Source organism: Rutidosis leptorrhynchoides, chromosome 1, assembly GCF_046630445.1.
Source record: "Rutidosis leptorrhynchoides isolate AG116_Rl617_1_P2 chromosome 1, CSIRO_AGI_Rlap_v1, whole genome shotgun sequence".
Classification (NCBI taxonomy): Eukaryota; Viridiplantae; Streptophyta; class Magnoliopsida; order Asterales; family Asteraceae; genus Rutidosis; species Rutidosis leptorrhynchoides.
In genome coordinates, this window is record NC_092333.1 from 674,370,210 (window position 1) to 674,382,993 (window position 12,784).

The 12,784-nt window shown below is 38.1% G+C and overlaps 2 protein-coding genes across 2 annotated transcripts; both read left to right on the forward strand.

Moving 5' to 3' along the window:
* Nucleotides 1-6,762: 6,762 nt before the first annotated feature.
* On the forward strand, nucleotides 6,763-8,826 carry LOC139851437 (F-box protein At4g22280-like). The gene is made up of 4 exons (XM_071840475.1): nucleotides 6,763-6,783; nucleotides 6,887-7,900; nucleotides 7,994-8,149; nucleotides 8,376-8,826. Exons 1-4 carry the CDS (start codon nucleotides 6,763-6,765, stop codon nucleotides 8,658-8,660), a joined length of 1,476 nt encoding a protein of 491 aa, XP_071696576.1. The 3' UTR covers nucleotides 8,661-8,826.
* Nucleotides 8,827-10,478: 1,652 nt separating this feature from the next.
* On the forward strand, nucleotides 10,479-12,532 carry LOC139885964 (protein MAINTENANCE OF MERISTEMS-like). The gene is made up of 2 exons (XM_071869710.1): nucleotides 10,479-12,090; nucleotides 12,314-12,532. The coding sequence occupies exon 1, from the start codon at nucleotides 10,487-10,489 to the stop codon at nucleotides 12,065-12,067; it is 1,581 nt and encodes a 526-aa protein (XP_071725811.1). The 5' UTR covers nucleotides 10,479-10,486; the 3' UTR covers nucleotides 12,068-12,090; nucleotides 12,314-12,532.
* Nucleotides 12,533-12,784: the final 252 nt, after the last annotated feature.

The following is a 12,784-nucleotide window of genomic DNA, read 5'->3' on the forward strand; positions in this document are numbered from 1 at the left end:
TCATTTTCTTGGCCGCCTTATCTAGTGATGCTCGCGCCAAGTCGGCTTGTTCGTGCCACTCCTTCATCGTTCTATAAGCGGCTGGGCTGCTTCCATCATATGAAGCGGCCAAAGCATTCGGGGTCAATGGTTGGCGTCCTGTCACCAACTCAAAAGGACTCTTCCCCGTGGACTCACTCCTTTGCATGTTATAAGAGAACTGAGCAATATCAAGAAGCTTAGCCCAATCATGTTGATTTGCACTTACATAGTGTCGAAGATAGAGCTCCAATAGTGCATTCACCCTTTCCGTCTGTCCGTCTGTTTGGGGATGAAAACTCGTGGAGAAATTCAAGTCCGTCCCCATGATCTTGAACAACTCCGTCCAAAAACGCCCTGTGAACCCCGGATCTCGATCACTTACTATCACATGCGGTATCCCCCAATACTTCACCACATTCTTGAAAAATAGTTTTGCGGTTTCATCCGCGGTAACTTCGGATGATGCGGCTATGAAGGTACCATACTTAGAAAACCGGTCTACCACGACTATAATACTCCCACACCCTTCCGACTTGGGTAAGCAAGTAATGAAGTCCATGGAAACACTCTCCCATGGTCCTTTCGGTGTAGGTAGCGGCTGTAATAGTCCTCCTGGTTGGCGTTGCTCTATCTTGTCTTGTTGGCATATTAGGCATGTCCGCACGTACGTCTCTACGTCGTCTTCCATCCTTGGCCAATAATAAGTGCCTTCTACTAATGCCAGTGTCCTCTTGATACCTGGATGACCAGCCCACTTTGAATCATGACACTCCTTCAAGATTGTCCGTCTAAGATCACCCCACTTAGGCACATATAACCGGTCTCCTTTGGTGAATAATAGATCACCCTTGAGCCAAAACCTTCGCGTTTTCCCATCTCGAGCCAATCCAACAAGGTTTTTGGCTATAGAATCATGCTCTAATCCCTCCTTTATACGATCTTGAAGGAAGAATTGTGGTCTTGTGATCGCTGCAAACTCCGCCTTACGACTTAGGGCATCAGCTACCACATTGGCTTTCCCAGGCTTATACTCCAACACATAGTCAAATTCGGCTAGGAAGTCTTGCCAACGAGCTTGTTTGGGACTCAACTTCTTTTGGGTTTGAAAATAACTCGTTGCCACATTATCCGTCTTAATCACGAACCTTGATCCCAAAAGATAATGCCTCCATGTCCTCAAACAATGAATAATCGCTGTCATCTCTTTCTCTTGCACAGTGTACTTCCTTTCCGCCTCGTTAAGTTTTCGACTTTCGAACGCGATTGGGTGACCTTCTTGCATTAGAACTCCTCCAATAGCAAAGTCCGATGCGTCTGTGTGTAACTCGAACGGAATGGTCACATCCGGAAGTCTCAACACCGGTTCTTCCATGACAGCTCCTTTTAACTCCTCGAATGCTGCTTGACATTTCTCATCCCACAACCAAGCTTTATTCTTCTTTAACAATTCTGTCAATGGAGCCGCTTTCGCCGAGTATCCCTTGATAAAACGACGATAGTAGTTTACTAAACCAAGGAAAGATCGTAAATCAGTCACCTTCGTTGGTGCCTCCCACTCTTGAATTGCCTTGACCTTAGCCCCATCCATGAGTAACTTCCCATTTTTAATTCTATGTCCAAGAAAATCCACCTCCTCTAATCCGAATGAACATTTCTCTAGCTTCACATACAACTCGTTGTCCCTTAGTACTTGAAATACTTGCTTCAAGTGCCTCACATGATCTTCCATGGTGTCGCTATACACGACTATGTCATCCAAGTACACCACGACGAACTTGTCGAGGAACGGGTGGAATAATTTGTTCATCAAAGTACAAAATGTGGCAGGGGCATTGGTTAAACCAAAGGGCATGACTAGGAATTCATAAGCGCCATACCTCGTCACGCATGTGGTCTTAGCCTCATCTCCTTCGGCAATTCGGACTTGATAATATCCCGATCTCAAGTCTAACTTGGAGAAGTATCTCGCCTTCCCAAGTTGATCGAACAAATCAGCAATAAGTGGGATTGGGTATTTGTTCTTGATAGTTACCTTGTTGAGTGCTCGGTAATCTATACACATCCGCAAGGACCCATCCTTCTTTCTTTGAAATAGCACCGGAGCACCATACGGGGATTTTGACGGTCGGATGTATCCCGCATCCAGCAACTCCTTGAGTTGTCTTCGCAACTCCTCTAACTCGGGTGGTGGCATTCGGTATGGGGCTTTGGAAGGTGGTTTTGATCCCGGCTCCAACTCGATCGCATGGTCAACCTCCCTCCTAGGTGGTAACTTCTTTGGTAACTCCTTGGGCATGACATCCTTGAACTCATTGAGGACCTTCTCAATCTCCTTGGGTACCTCTAGTTTTCCCTTATCTTCGACCGTCTCTTGCTTTGCTACCGCTAAATAGCATGTCTCATTCTTGTTGTACCCCTTCTTGAATTGCATGGCCGAAAGTGACTTGGATGCACTCTTGCTTCCACGTTCGGTTGACACCATACAAGTCTTCTCACCATCCAAGATACACAGTGAATTAGCAAACGGCATAGGGAAACCGCGTACCTTATCTAGGAACTCCATCCCAAGTACTAACTTAAAGTCGTCCATAGGCACGACTGAGAGATCAATCATTCCTTCCCATTCTCCAATCTTCACATATACGTCTTTAACCACCCCACTAATCGGTCTGGCACTCGTGTTCACCGTCTTCATCATGCCACTCTCTTTTGTTTCCTTAAGTCCTAGCCTTTTGGCTTCATCGGTGGAGATAAAGTTATGAGTTGCTCCCGTATCCACCAAAGCTCGTACCCGATCTCCACAAATGTTAATATCTACGAATTGGAGTCCTTTAGCCACTACCTTGGGTATCTCCGTCTTGGCCTTGATTGCGTTGAGGATATGCATTGATCCTATGCACCGCTCCTCATCCTGACAACCCGCCTTTTGAGCTTCCATAGCATGAAGGCTAGCTTTCTTCGGACAATCTCGGGCTCTATGCGGTCCATCACATATGAAACATCCATCATTCTTGTAAGAAGTTTTTATGCTCTTGTTATTCCCGGTTGGTGGCTTACGTGTATTATCATTCCTTGATTGGGCGGGCTTATCTCCCCCACCTTTCTCATGGCTCACCTTCTTATCTTTTGACTTGAACGAATCTTTCCTGTTAGCATGGTCGACTAGTGCCTCCGCTTGAGCAATTGCGGTGGCAAGGTCTTGGACTCCTCGTCTCTCCAACTCCGTTTTAGCCCAAGGTTGCAAACCATCGAGAAAATAGAAGAGGAGAATATCATCGGGAATATTTGGGACCTCCAGGCTAAGGTTCGTGAATTCTTTAATATACTCCCGAATCGTCCCAGAATGATGTAATTTACGTAGACGACTCATCGCATCCTTTTGAGCATTCTTGGGGTAGAATTGATTCTTAAGTTCAGTAAGGAAATCATCCCAAGTATCAATAGTAACCGTACCTTTCTCGATATCTCCATATCGACGACGCCACCATAACGCTGGGGTATCCTTCAGGTAACGGGTTGCCGTCTTGATCTTCATTGCATCATCCACTATGTTGACTCCCTCCAAGTATTGTTTCATCTCCCATATAAAATCATCAACCGCTCGGGCTTCCCGCTTCCCCATGAACGGTGACGGCTTGGGAACGTCCACCTTCGGATCATTGCATCCAGTGTTGCTACCCCCACTAGCCATGAATCTCAAACAAGAGTTCATGTTGGTTTGTAAATCCACGAGGCGTTGGTGAATAGTGGAGACCTCCCCCTCCATTTCGCCTCGCAACTTCGTAATCTCACCCATGAGCATACCCCTTAAGTCATGGATCTCACGTCGCATGTCAACGTCTAGCACGTTGATTGCACTCTTGCAATCATCTTTCAATTCGTCAAAGTCCCCGTCCAAACCATCCAAACGTTGGTGGACGTCTTCGACCTTTGCTTTCACGTCGTCCATGGATGTCTCTACATCCATGATCCTCTTGTCCAAGTTTGCGACAAAGTCTTTGGACATACCTCGGTTCTTCTTGGCTCCTTGTCGAGTCTCTACCCGACCACGAGTCTCATCACCCATCACACCACTTGTTGCGCTCACATTCTTCTCGGTCTCAGTTGCCATCTCCTTGAATCGACCTGGCTCTGATACCAAATGTCACGGACTTATCTCGATAAGCTCACGTGCGGCACTTAGTCTCTACTAAGTCAGCCTTACTCGGACCTTATAACGATTCAAGTAACCAAAAGAGAAAATATTATAGAACAAGTGGAATTGAAGAAAATACTTATATTGCTTGAGAATGCTTTACAAGAGAGAATGTTTGAGATTTGAGGTGTGGTGTGCCAAATGAGACCACCCCTATTTATACTACTTCTAACACGAAATGGATGGCTAAGATTAATCTAAATCAATGGTTAGGATCTAAGTACTAGAAACTTCAAGTATATACATGGAGATAGATGTTTCCATGAACATTCCATACCATTCCATGGAAGAACTCATGGGAAAGTTCTAGGGAGCTTCCATGATGTTCTTGGGCCTTCCATGAAGTTCTTGGGTTAAAACCCTTAATTGGGTCATAATCTTAGTGGGTTGGGCCACAAACTTATTGGGTTGTGACATACTGTCATAGTATATATTTATATATTTATTATATATTAATATATTATTATATATATTTACTATTTATATATTCTATTCTATAAACAGAATATCGTATCAGCCTAACAAGGCCTTGCCGTTTTGTTTGCTTTTCTAGTGTTAACAACCCCTTAAACTTGTCGTAACCTACTGTTCCTACATTTACCTCTAAGTGGAAAAAACGTGTCGACTCATCATCTCTTACCTCACGCCTCTCTCTCTCTCTTCAAAAAGTGACAGGCCCCCAAATCATTTTCACCATCAATTTCGTCTTCATGCTTCTGTATTACGCGACGCCACTACCGCCAATAAATTCATTACGATTTTCCGAATAATCCAGTACAAATTTTATGTATTTTCGTCAGATTTATCGAATTCGCAGAATATATTCTGGCGACCGGAATGGCGATGAAGACGGCGTCAATTGCTTCTTCTTGATAATGACCGTAAGCTTAAATATGTGACTGGTTTTTTTTTTTTCTTTTTTAATAATTTGTATGAAAGTAATTTTGTGTTATGAATCTAGGGTTTTTTTTTCTGGGTACCGATGTACATGAAAATCGAGATTTGATTGATAATCAATATTGCAATTAGTACTCCAGTCAGATTAACTATTGCTCAATTAAAAGGTACCTATACATATCGGATTGATATATACTTTATGCATGGTAAAGTTTCTTTTTTTTATCTACTTTACTTGTATACTTTTACTGCACATATTGGAATTCATAGTTCTTTATGGTCGGAGGTCTCTAGGAAGCAGCCTCTCTGCTCTACAGAATAGGGAGGGACGACTTCCTCTACCTGGGGACCGATAGGTATCCGTGGGTGGAGGAATGACTTTCCTTTTACTTTAGGGTAGAGGAAAGGACTGTCTACATCTAACCTCCCCCATACTTACATCTAACCTCCCCATACTCCACTCTAGTGGAATTGGGTATTGTTGTTGTTGTTGTTGTTGTTGTTGTTTGTTTAAGCTATTTGAAGATAATCCTTATTAAACTTAGTTACAAGTTTGTATGTTTAAAATGTTTGTATAGGTTCGGTTTAATGCAGTAACAAATCACAGAGTTCTTTTTCTTTGGAACTCGGATCCATTTAGCCTCTCTTGAATCGGTTTAGACTACAAGAATTTCTATTTTTGTTTGATAAGTTATTCAGTTCAATATGATTATGCAGGTTCAGTAATATTCATTTGAGTCCATAAATTAAGTTGAGATTCAAGGGACCAATGATAGCGCGACATGTGTCGCGAAAAAATCACATGTGATTGAAAAAAAAATTCAAAAAAATTTTTTCGAAAATTTTTTTTTATTTTTTTTCCGAAATTTTTTTAAAAATTTTTTTTTTAAAATTTTTTTTTTTTACAATCACATGTGATTTACCTGCACAATCACATGTGATTGAATTGTACAATCACATGTGATTGGATTTGCCATGCATAATCACATGTGATTGGGTTTATAATCACATGTGATTGACATGCATAATCACATATGATTTTAAAAAAAAAATTTCGAAAAAATAATTTTTGAAAAAAAAAAAATTCGAAAAAAAAATTTTCAAAAAAAAAAATTTTCAAAAAAAAAAAATTTTCGAATTTTTTTTTTTACAATCACACGTGATTTTCGCGCCACATGTCCCGTTCTCATTGGTCCCTTTGTTTTCAAGCAAATTTATGGATGCAAGTGATTACAACTCGTTTCTCTTCGTATTCTAATAATTATTAATTCGAACCCGAATATTGTCGATTTCACAGTCATCTGATTCAATTTTGCCCTAATTTTACCTCTGACTTCTAACGGTTCAATAATTCACTTTGACTCTTAACAGTTTAATTCTTAACAGTTTAATAATTTAGGATTGTGATATGAAGTATATTTTATATTGATGCGTTGAAATACAAGTTGTCATTAGTCAGTGTACATGAATAAAAGCTCATTATAATCAAGTTATAACCTGAAGACTATCCTTCATAGTTTCGTAAAATTGTTATGCTTCAATGATCGATCTGTTGTATGAGTGTATATGCTGTAATGATTATATATATTGTGTGAGTGTATATGTCTTGATGCTTTCTGATGTTTAACAACTATGGCTTAGCTTGTTATATGTGTTGTAAAGTGATTAACGTAGGCTTAATGTTGTCTGGTTAATGCACACATTTTTAATTTTTATGGATGGTTTCAGTTAAGGTGATCTTAAAAAGCCAAAACTTGACATTTTTGTCTATAGTTTGTGTGTAGGAAATCGAAGAGGCTAATAGGTGACTCTAGAGACCATAAGCAACACGAAATAGAACAAATAGGCGATATGATCAATGGTATCAGCAGCTTACCAGATTGTATTCTTCATCACATTCTGTCATTTATGCCCACAAAAGAAGTTGTAAAGACCTCTGTATTATCTACCAGATGGAAGAATCTATGGGCTTCAGTTCCCAACGTTGATTTTGACGATGCGTTATTGTATGCTAGTGAGATGGATGGTCGGCGTCCACCTAAAGTAACTTCCTTCGTTAAATTTGTCTACAGAGTCCTTCGGTTACGAGATGCATCAAATTTGGAAAAATTTCGGTTATCATGTCGTGTTTGCTTCGGTGCATCTATTATAAATACATGGATTTCTATTGCAATCATGCACAATGTTCGGGAGCTTGATTTATGTCTCTTAGCAGAGGATCCATCTGTGATTCCCCAGTCTCTGTTTGATGCCACATCATTAGTTAGCCTGAAAATCGAAATGAATTGTGTGCTCATACTCCCTTCTCGAATTTCGTTTCCCTGCCTTAAAACCTTGCACCTGTCTTTAGTTACTTTCCCAAATGACGAGTCTACAGAAAAGCTTTTTTTGGGCTGTCCGGTTTTGCAAGAGTTGGTATTAATAGATTGTGATTGGTTTAACTTGAAGAACATTATGATTTCCAGTTCCACCCTAAAGAAGTTGACCATAGATGATCTGTCATACTATGGGCTACTTGATGAACATAGTGGCTGTAAGATCAAGATTCACACTGCAAATCTTACATATTTGGAGTATATTGGATATCTATCAAATGAGATTATTTTAGATAATGTTGTGTCATTAGTTGATGCGTGCATTCACATTCCCAAGTCTTATAGGAAGCAAAAGGTATCTGAATGTCGTGCTACTGATTTAATCAAAGGATTACGATATGTTGCGTCTTTGAGGGTATCTAATCGCACTATTGAAGAAATTGACAAGCTAGTTTATGATGTACTTATAAAGGTGGGAATTTTTAACTCTCTCACTTGTGATTGGTCAATTTGGTTTGTTATCATACTGACTATTGTGTTTGTGTGTTTTTTTTCGTATGTGAAGCCTCTTGTATGTGCAGATACGATGGTGAACCATGCTCCTTTGTTTCCAAATCTGATCTACTTAGTGCTGACTGTTGCAATCGGGGATTATACTTTTGAAATACTTATGGACTTGCTTAATGTCAGTCCAACGTTACAGTCTCTTTGCCTATCTGAGGTAGATTACATTATATGTACCAAAAATGGAATTTTTTTGTTTATGATCATGCATGCATGCTAACTTCTTTTACGAAGAGATTTAGAATTTGGAATGGTGTTTCAGCTTAACCTAATCTGGTCCATACCAAAGAAAATACCCATTTGGACACGTTATCTAGCCCAACCAATTCTCACCATTTTGTTCCCTCTAATATTAATACAAGGTTATTTGAAATGTACTGCAGGGATTTGAGATCTGTATGCGCCTTGGTGAGAACAATTCAACTTGGGTGTCAAAACATATATGCATGGCAAGTCATCTTAAGACTCTGACTTTCAGGAACTTTCGTGCTAATGATTCAGAAATATGGTTTCTTGAATGCGTTTTGAAGTATGCGCCTGTTTTGGAAAAGTTGGATATACGTTGGTGTAAGATTCAGCTACTAGATGTAAAGATGCAAAGAGATGTCATGAAGGAATTAGAAAGCATAGAAAGGTTCTCTACTGACTGTGTAATTAGGTTGTCCTGAAATCTCCAGAATCCTGTATGTATAATGTGGTTCCTGTACTGTATTTGTTTAGCACCTTCACATTGTTTCTTGTAGTGTTTTAAAATTACTTAGGGTGTGTTTGATTGACTCTTAATGTAATGATTCATGCTGAATGCTTAATCGCATAGCATTCAGCTCGGTTGGTTGTAACTTCTGAATAACATATGGTGCTTAATGAAAAAGATATGTGCTGAATAGAGTTGAAGCTCTTAACCATCAAGCACCTTCATTTTTTTCCTAACAATAACCATAAAAGAAGAAAATAAAAGCTAAAAAAAAAAAAAAAAATTAAAAGTGGTGGGGAGAGGAAAGAAAGCAAAATCAAATAGAGTAGACTTTAACAATCAACAGCAATCAGGAGTGAGGAGCGATTAAAAAACCCTAAATAGAATAAAAGGTAAGTGGTTACTATTCATAATCCCTTTATTTAAAAGATAAAGGAGAAATAAGTGAATTATACATCATATCAAGCATTATTAGACCACTCCCTATGGGAGCATTACACGTAGCCACCCGTCATTACCCGTTAGTTACCCGCACAATGCCATAGGCACGGATTCATTATAGGTATTAGTTATAAAAGTCCCACCATGGATTTAACGAATGGTTATTGAAAAAAAGGGACCCACTCACCCCACATGCTAGTAGCTTTTTGTAAAAAATACCCTTTTCACCAAATGTGCAAACCTTTTATGCATATTTTACAACTTTTTTTGTGTTGATTAAAATAAATATAAAAAATAATTAATGATGTGGCAGGTAAGAGGAAGATGTTTTAGCCATGATAGGCAGTGTTTAGTTATAGGATTTTATGGGTTAGTTATAGGATTTGGGTGCTGATGTGGCGCTGATGTGACATGTTAAGAGGATGAATAGTTTAGTCACGATAGGGAGTGGCCTTAAGACCATTTGTATCGGTGCATAGTGACGTCTGTCACTTGCCAACATGGCAATCAAGAAACGTCATTTTAGTTGTATCCATGTGTCTCTTTTTGTGTCACTTTTCCATCCGTTCGATTCCAACGGGAGAAGAAACACTTGTTTCTTGTTTTCTTTATTTTTTTATTAATTTAAAAATATTATTTGCATCCCCTTTAATACTTAACCCAATTATATTTTAATACATCATTACAATACAACCAACACCAAAAAGAAACACCATCACTACTCCACCAAAAAGAGAAACATGTCATGGTCATTAAAAAAGTGCAAAAAGCAAAAAACACCACAAAGAAACGCCACCCACCGTTACAAATGGTCTGAGCTGCATAATAATTTTAGTTCAAATTAACTTTAACTTGTCTCTTACAAAATTGTAGAGTATAATAATTTTATACACATTAATATATTAACGATAGTTCTCATCTGTCATTTGAAAATTCATAAAGTTTGATACATGATATAGATAATTAAACAAATATTTAATATCTATAGATTATGTACTATCCTCTTTTTTCACTTTTTCACTTTTTCACTTTTTCGTGAAAGAAGATATTAATTTAAATTTAATTTTTTTGCCAAAAAAAAAAACTAAAATATAACATACACGCAGTACTATTTTTGGAATTATTTGAACTATTTACTTTTATGAATCTTCTTTAAGACGTTTTACCAATTTATTGCCTTATAGTTATGCCTAACGGCATAATTTTTGAAGTAGAATATAAAGTGGCGGTACTTGTCGATTGTCCTCCTCCATTTCCCTCCTCTCACAGTCGCAAACACACATGGCTTACAAATCGTCATCTTCATCCTCCTCATCATCATCCTCATCATCATCCATCTATGAAGAAAAGATCGAGAACATGGGTTCAATCAAGATCAATTCTTTTTCGCCAAGAATTGCAAGATTCCTAAACCCAGTTGCTAAAACCCTCGATCAACCTCCCCCCATGCTCAAACCAACCGATCGATCAAACCCTCTTTTCAAAGGATGGGGCAACCCACCCACCCAATGGGTTGAATGGGTCAATCAAATGGCTGCAAAACACAGCTCTATTTGGATAAAAGCAGGTATCTTTGATTCTATTATGAGCTCTATTTATGAAATTACATTTAACCATGACATAATTTACGCGCTGTTACATTTCTGGAACCCTAAAACAAACACATTTGTTTACCCATGGGGTGAGGCTACTGTTACTTTAGAAGATATGGTTATTCTTGGTGGGTATTCAGTTTTAGGGGATTCTGTTAGTGTGTGTGTTATAAAGGCTGATTTAAATGAAAAAGTTGAAGTTATGAATCAGTTTCGGACAGAGTTAATTAGGAGTAAATCAAAAAAAGCTTCACATTTTCAGTGGATACAAATGTTTAAGGCCAAAAAGGATGAAGAACAGGAACATATTGGTTTTTTGTCTTTATGGTTGTCTAGGTTTGTTTTTCCTTCAACAGACCGTGATGCTTTGGGAAAGCATGTTATCCCGATTGCAGTTAGATTGTCTCAAGGGGATAAGTTAGATCTTGCTACACCGATTTTAGCCAGTATTTATGGTAATTTAAGAATATTGAAAAAACAATCGGTAAATTCTTCGAGTTCGTGTATCAATCTGTTAGGTCCATTTCGGCTAGTTCAGATTTGGGCGTATGAAAGGTTAACCGATATAGCACCAAAAACTGTAAACGAGCTTCAACCCAATGAACCCAGGTTAGCCCGTTGGCATGGTCTAAATTCGAATGTAAGTCTACCTAATCTGCTTTCACAGATGAACAAGCCCGATACTTTCATTTGGAGACCATATGTTGTTGATCTTAAAAACTGGTTGCAGCCATTATATTACCAAGATACAGATAAGATTTTAACTGATTCGTTGAGCTTAGATGATGATTTACAAACTTTTGCTCGTTTTTTAAAACCTTGTGAGATTAACTGGCTGAATTGTAAGGAAAAGTATCTGCCTCATCATGTGGCTATGCAATTCGGTTATGATCAAGACATACCTGGTGATGTATCCAGCTACAAAGTAAAAAAGTGTGTGAATTTCATGATTCCTTCAAGATCTTTTCAACCTCAAGTTTCAAAAAGGTACGCTGATTGGTTGAAGAATGTGGATTCAAAAGATGGTGAAAACGATCAAGATTTAGCGTCAGGTGAAAAAGTGAATGATTCTGATGAAGCTAGAAGTGATTTGGAGTGTGTTCATATGAGAAAGATGAATGCTGAAGACAAACGTGATGAAATTGAAATGTGTAGCTTGAGGCGTATGCCAAATGGTGATAAAGAAACCGAAAATGTTGCCAAAGATGTATCAAGAAGATCGAAAGATTGTATGGATATTGATGAGCTTATTAAATTGGGATTGGAACTTGATGCCCGAATTAGTAAGCTCGAAAAAGTATTTGGATCTCTCAAAGCTAAAGATCGAAACGGTGTAATGTCGTGCTAGTTTGGTTAACAATCATAACTATGGTAAGTTTCATTAAAATCTTACAGGCATGTGTATTAGTTAAGCTTACCATATTTATAAATCTTCTAAAACTAATTTACAGAAAGTGATTATTATACATATAGAACATAATTACTTTGATTATTGTAGTAGTAAACTACGTCTATGATGTTATTTTAGGTAAGTTTAACTATAGCCCTAAATATGTTAAACATGTTAGTACTAATGAATTATGTGGTAATGTAGGGATAATAAAAGAAGGCAAAGTTAAAGAAGAGGTTGCAAAGGAGATGAAGATGTTGATTAGCATTAACAATTCGGAATTGATGAAGTTTCATTATTCAAGTAATAAAAACTTAAGAAGAACGTAATAAAAATGTGCAATTATGAAAGCGTGCAATCATGTATTTTGGAGTATGTTTTTAGTGTTTTGAAATCTTTTGACTTGAAAGATGATGAGTTAACTGGGAATTTTCATACTTGATATCGTCAAGAAAATAATTTGTGAACATTGTGAATGGAATTGAAGACCATTAATATATATATGCAGCTTTGAAATATTGATTTTACTTTGTGAATGCAACCAAATATTTTTATCCTGCACGTAAATTGGTATTATAGTGGGGCAGATTCAACTCAAACATATATGATCTCAATCTCACCATGACCACATTAAAGACAACATTCTGCATATGTCTTACCCATCCATTTGACATA

Excerpts from the sequence above, each read along its gene's own strand:
- LOC139885964 (XM_071869710.1), top strand. The coding sequence starts at position 10,487 with ATGGGTTCAATCAAGATCAATTCTTTTTCGCCAAGAATTGCAAGATTC.
- LOC139851437 (XM_071840475.1), top strand. The coding sequence starts at position 6,763 with ATGTGTTGTAAAGTGATTAAC. Across the intron at positions 7,901-7,993 it reads TTTATGATGTACTTATAAAG|CCTCTTGTATGTGCAGATAC; the intron begins GTGGGAATTTTT and ends TCGTATGTGAAG. Across the intron at positions 8,150-8,375 it reads AGTCTCTTTGCCTATCTGAG|GGATTTGAGATCTGTATGCG; the intron begins GTAGATTACATT and ends AATGTACTGCAG.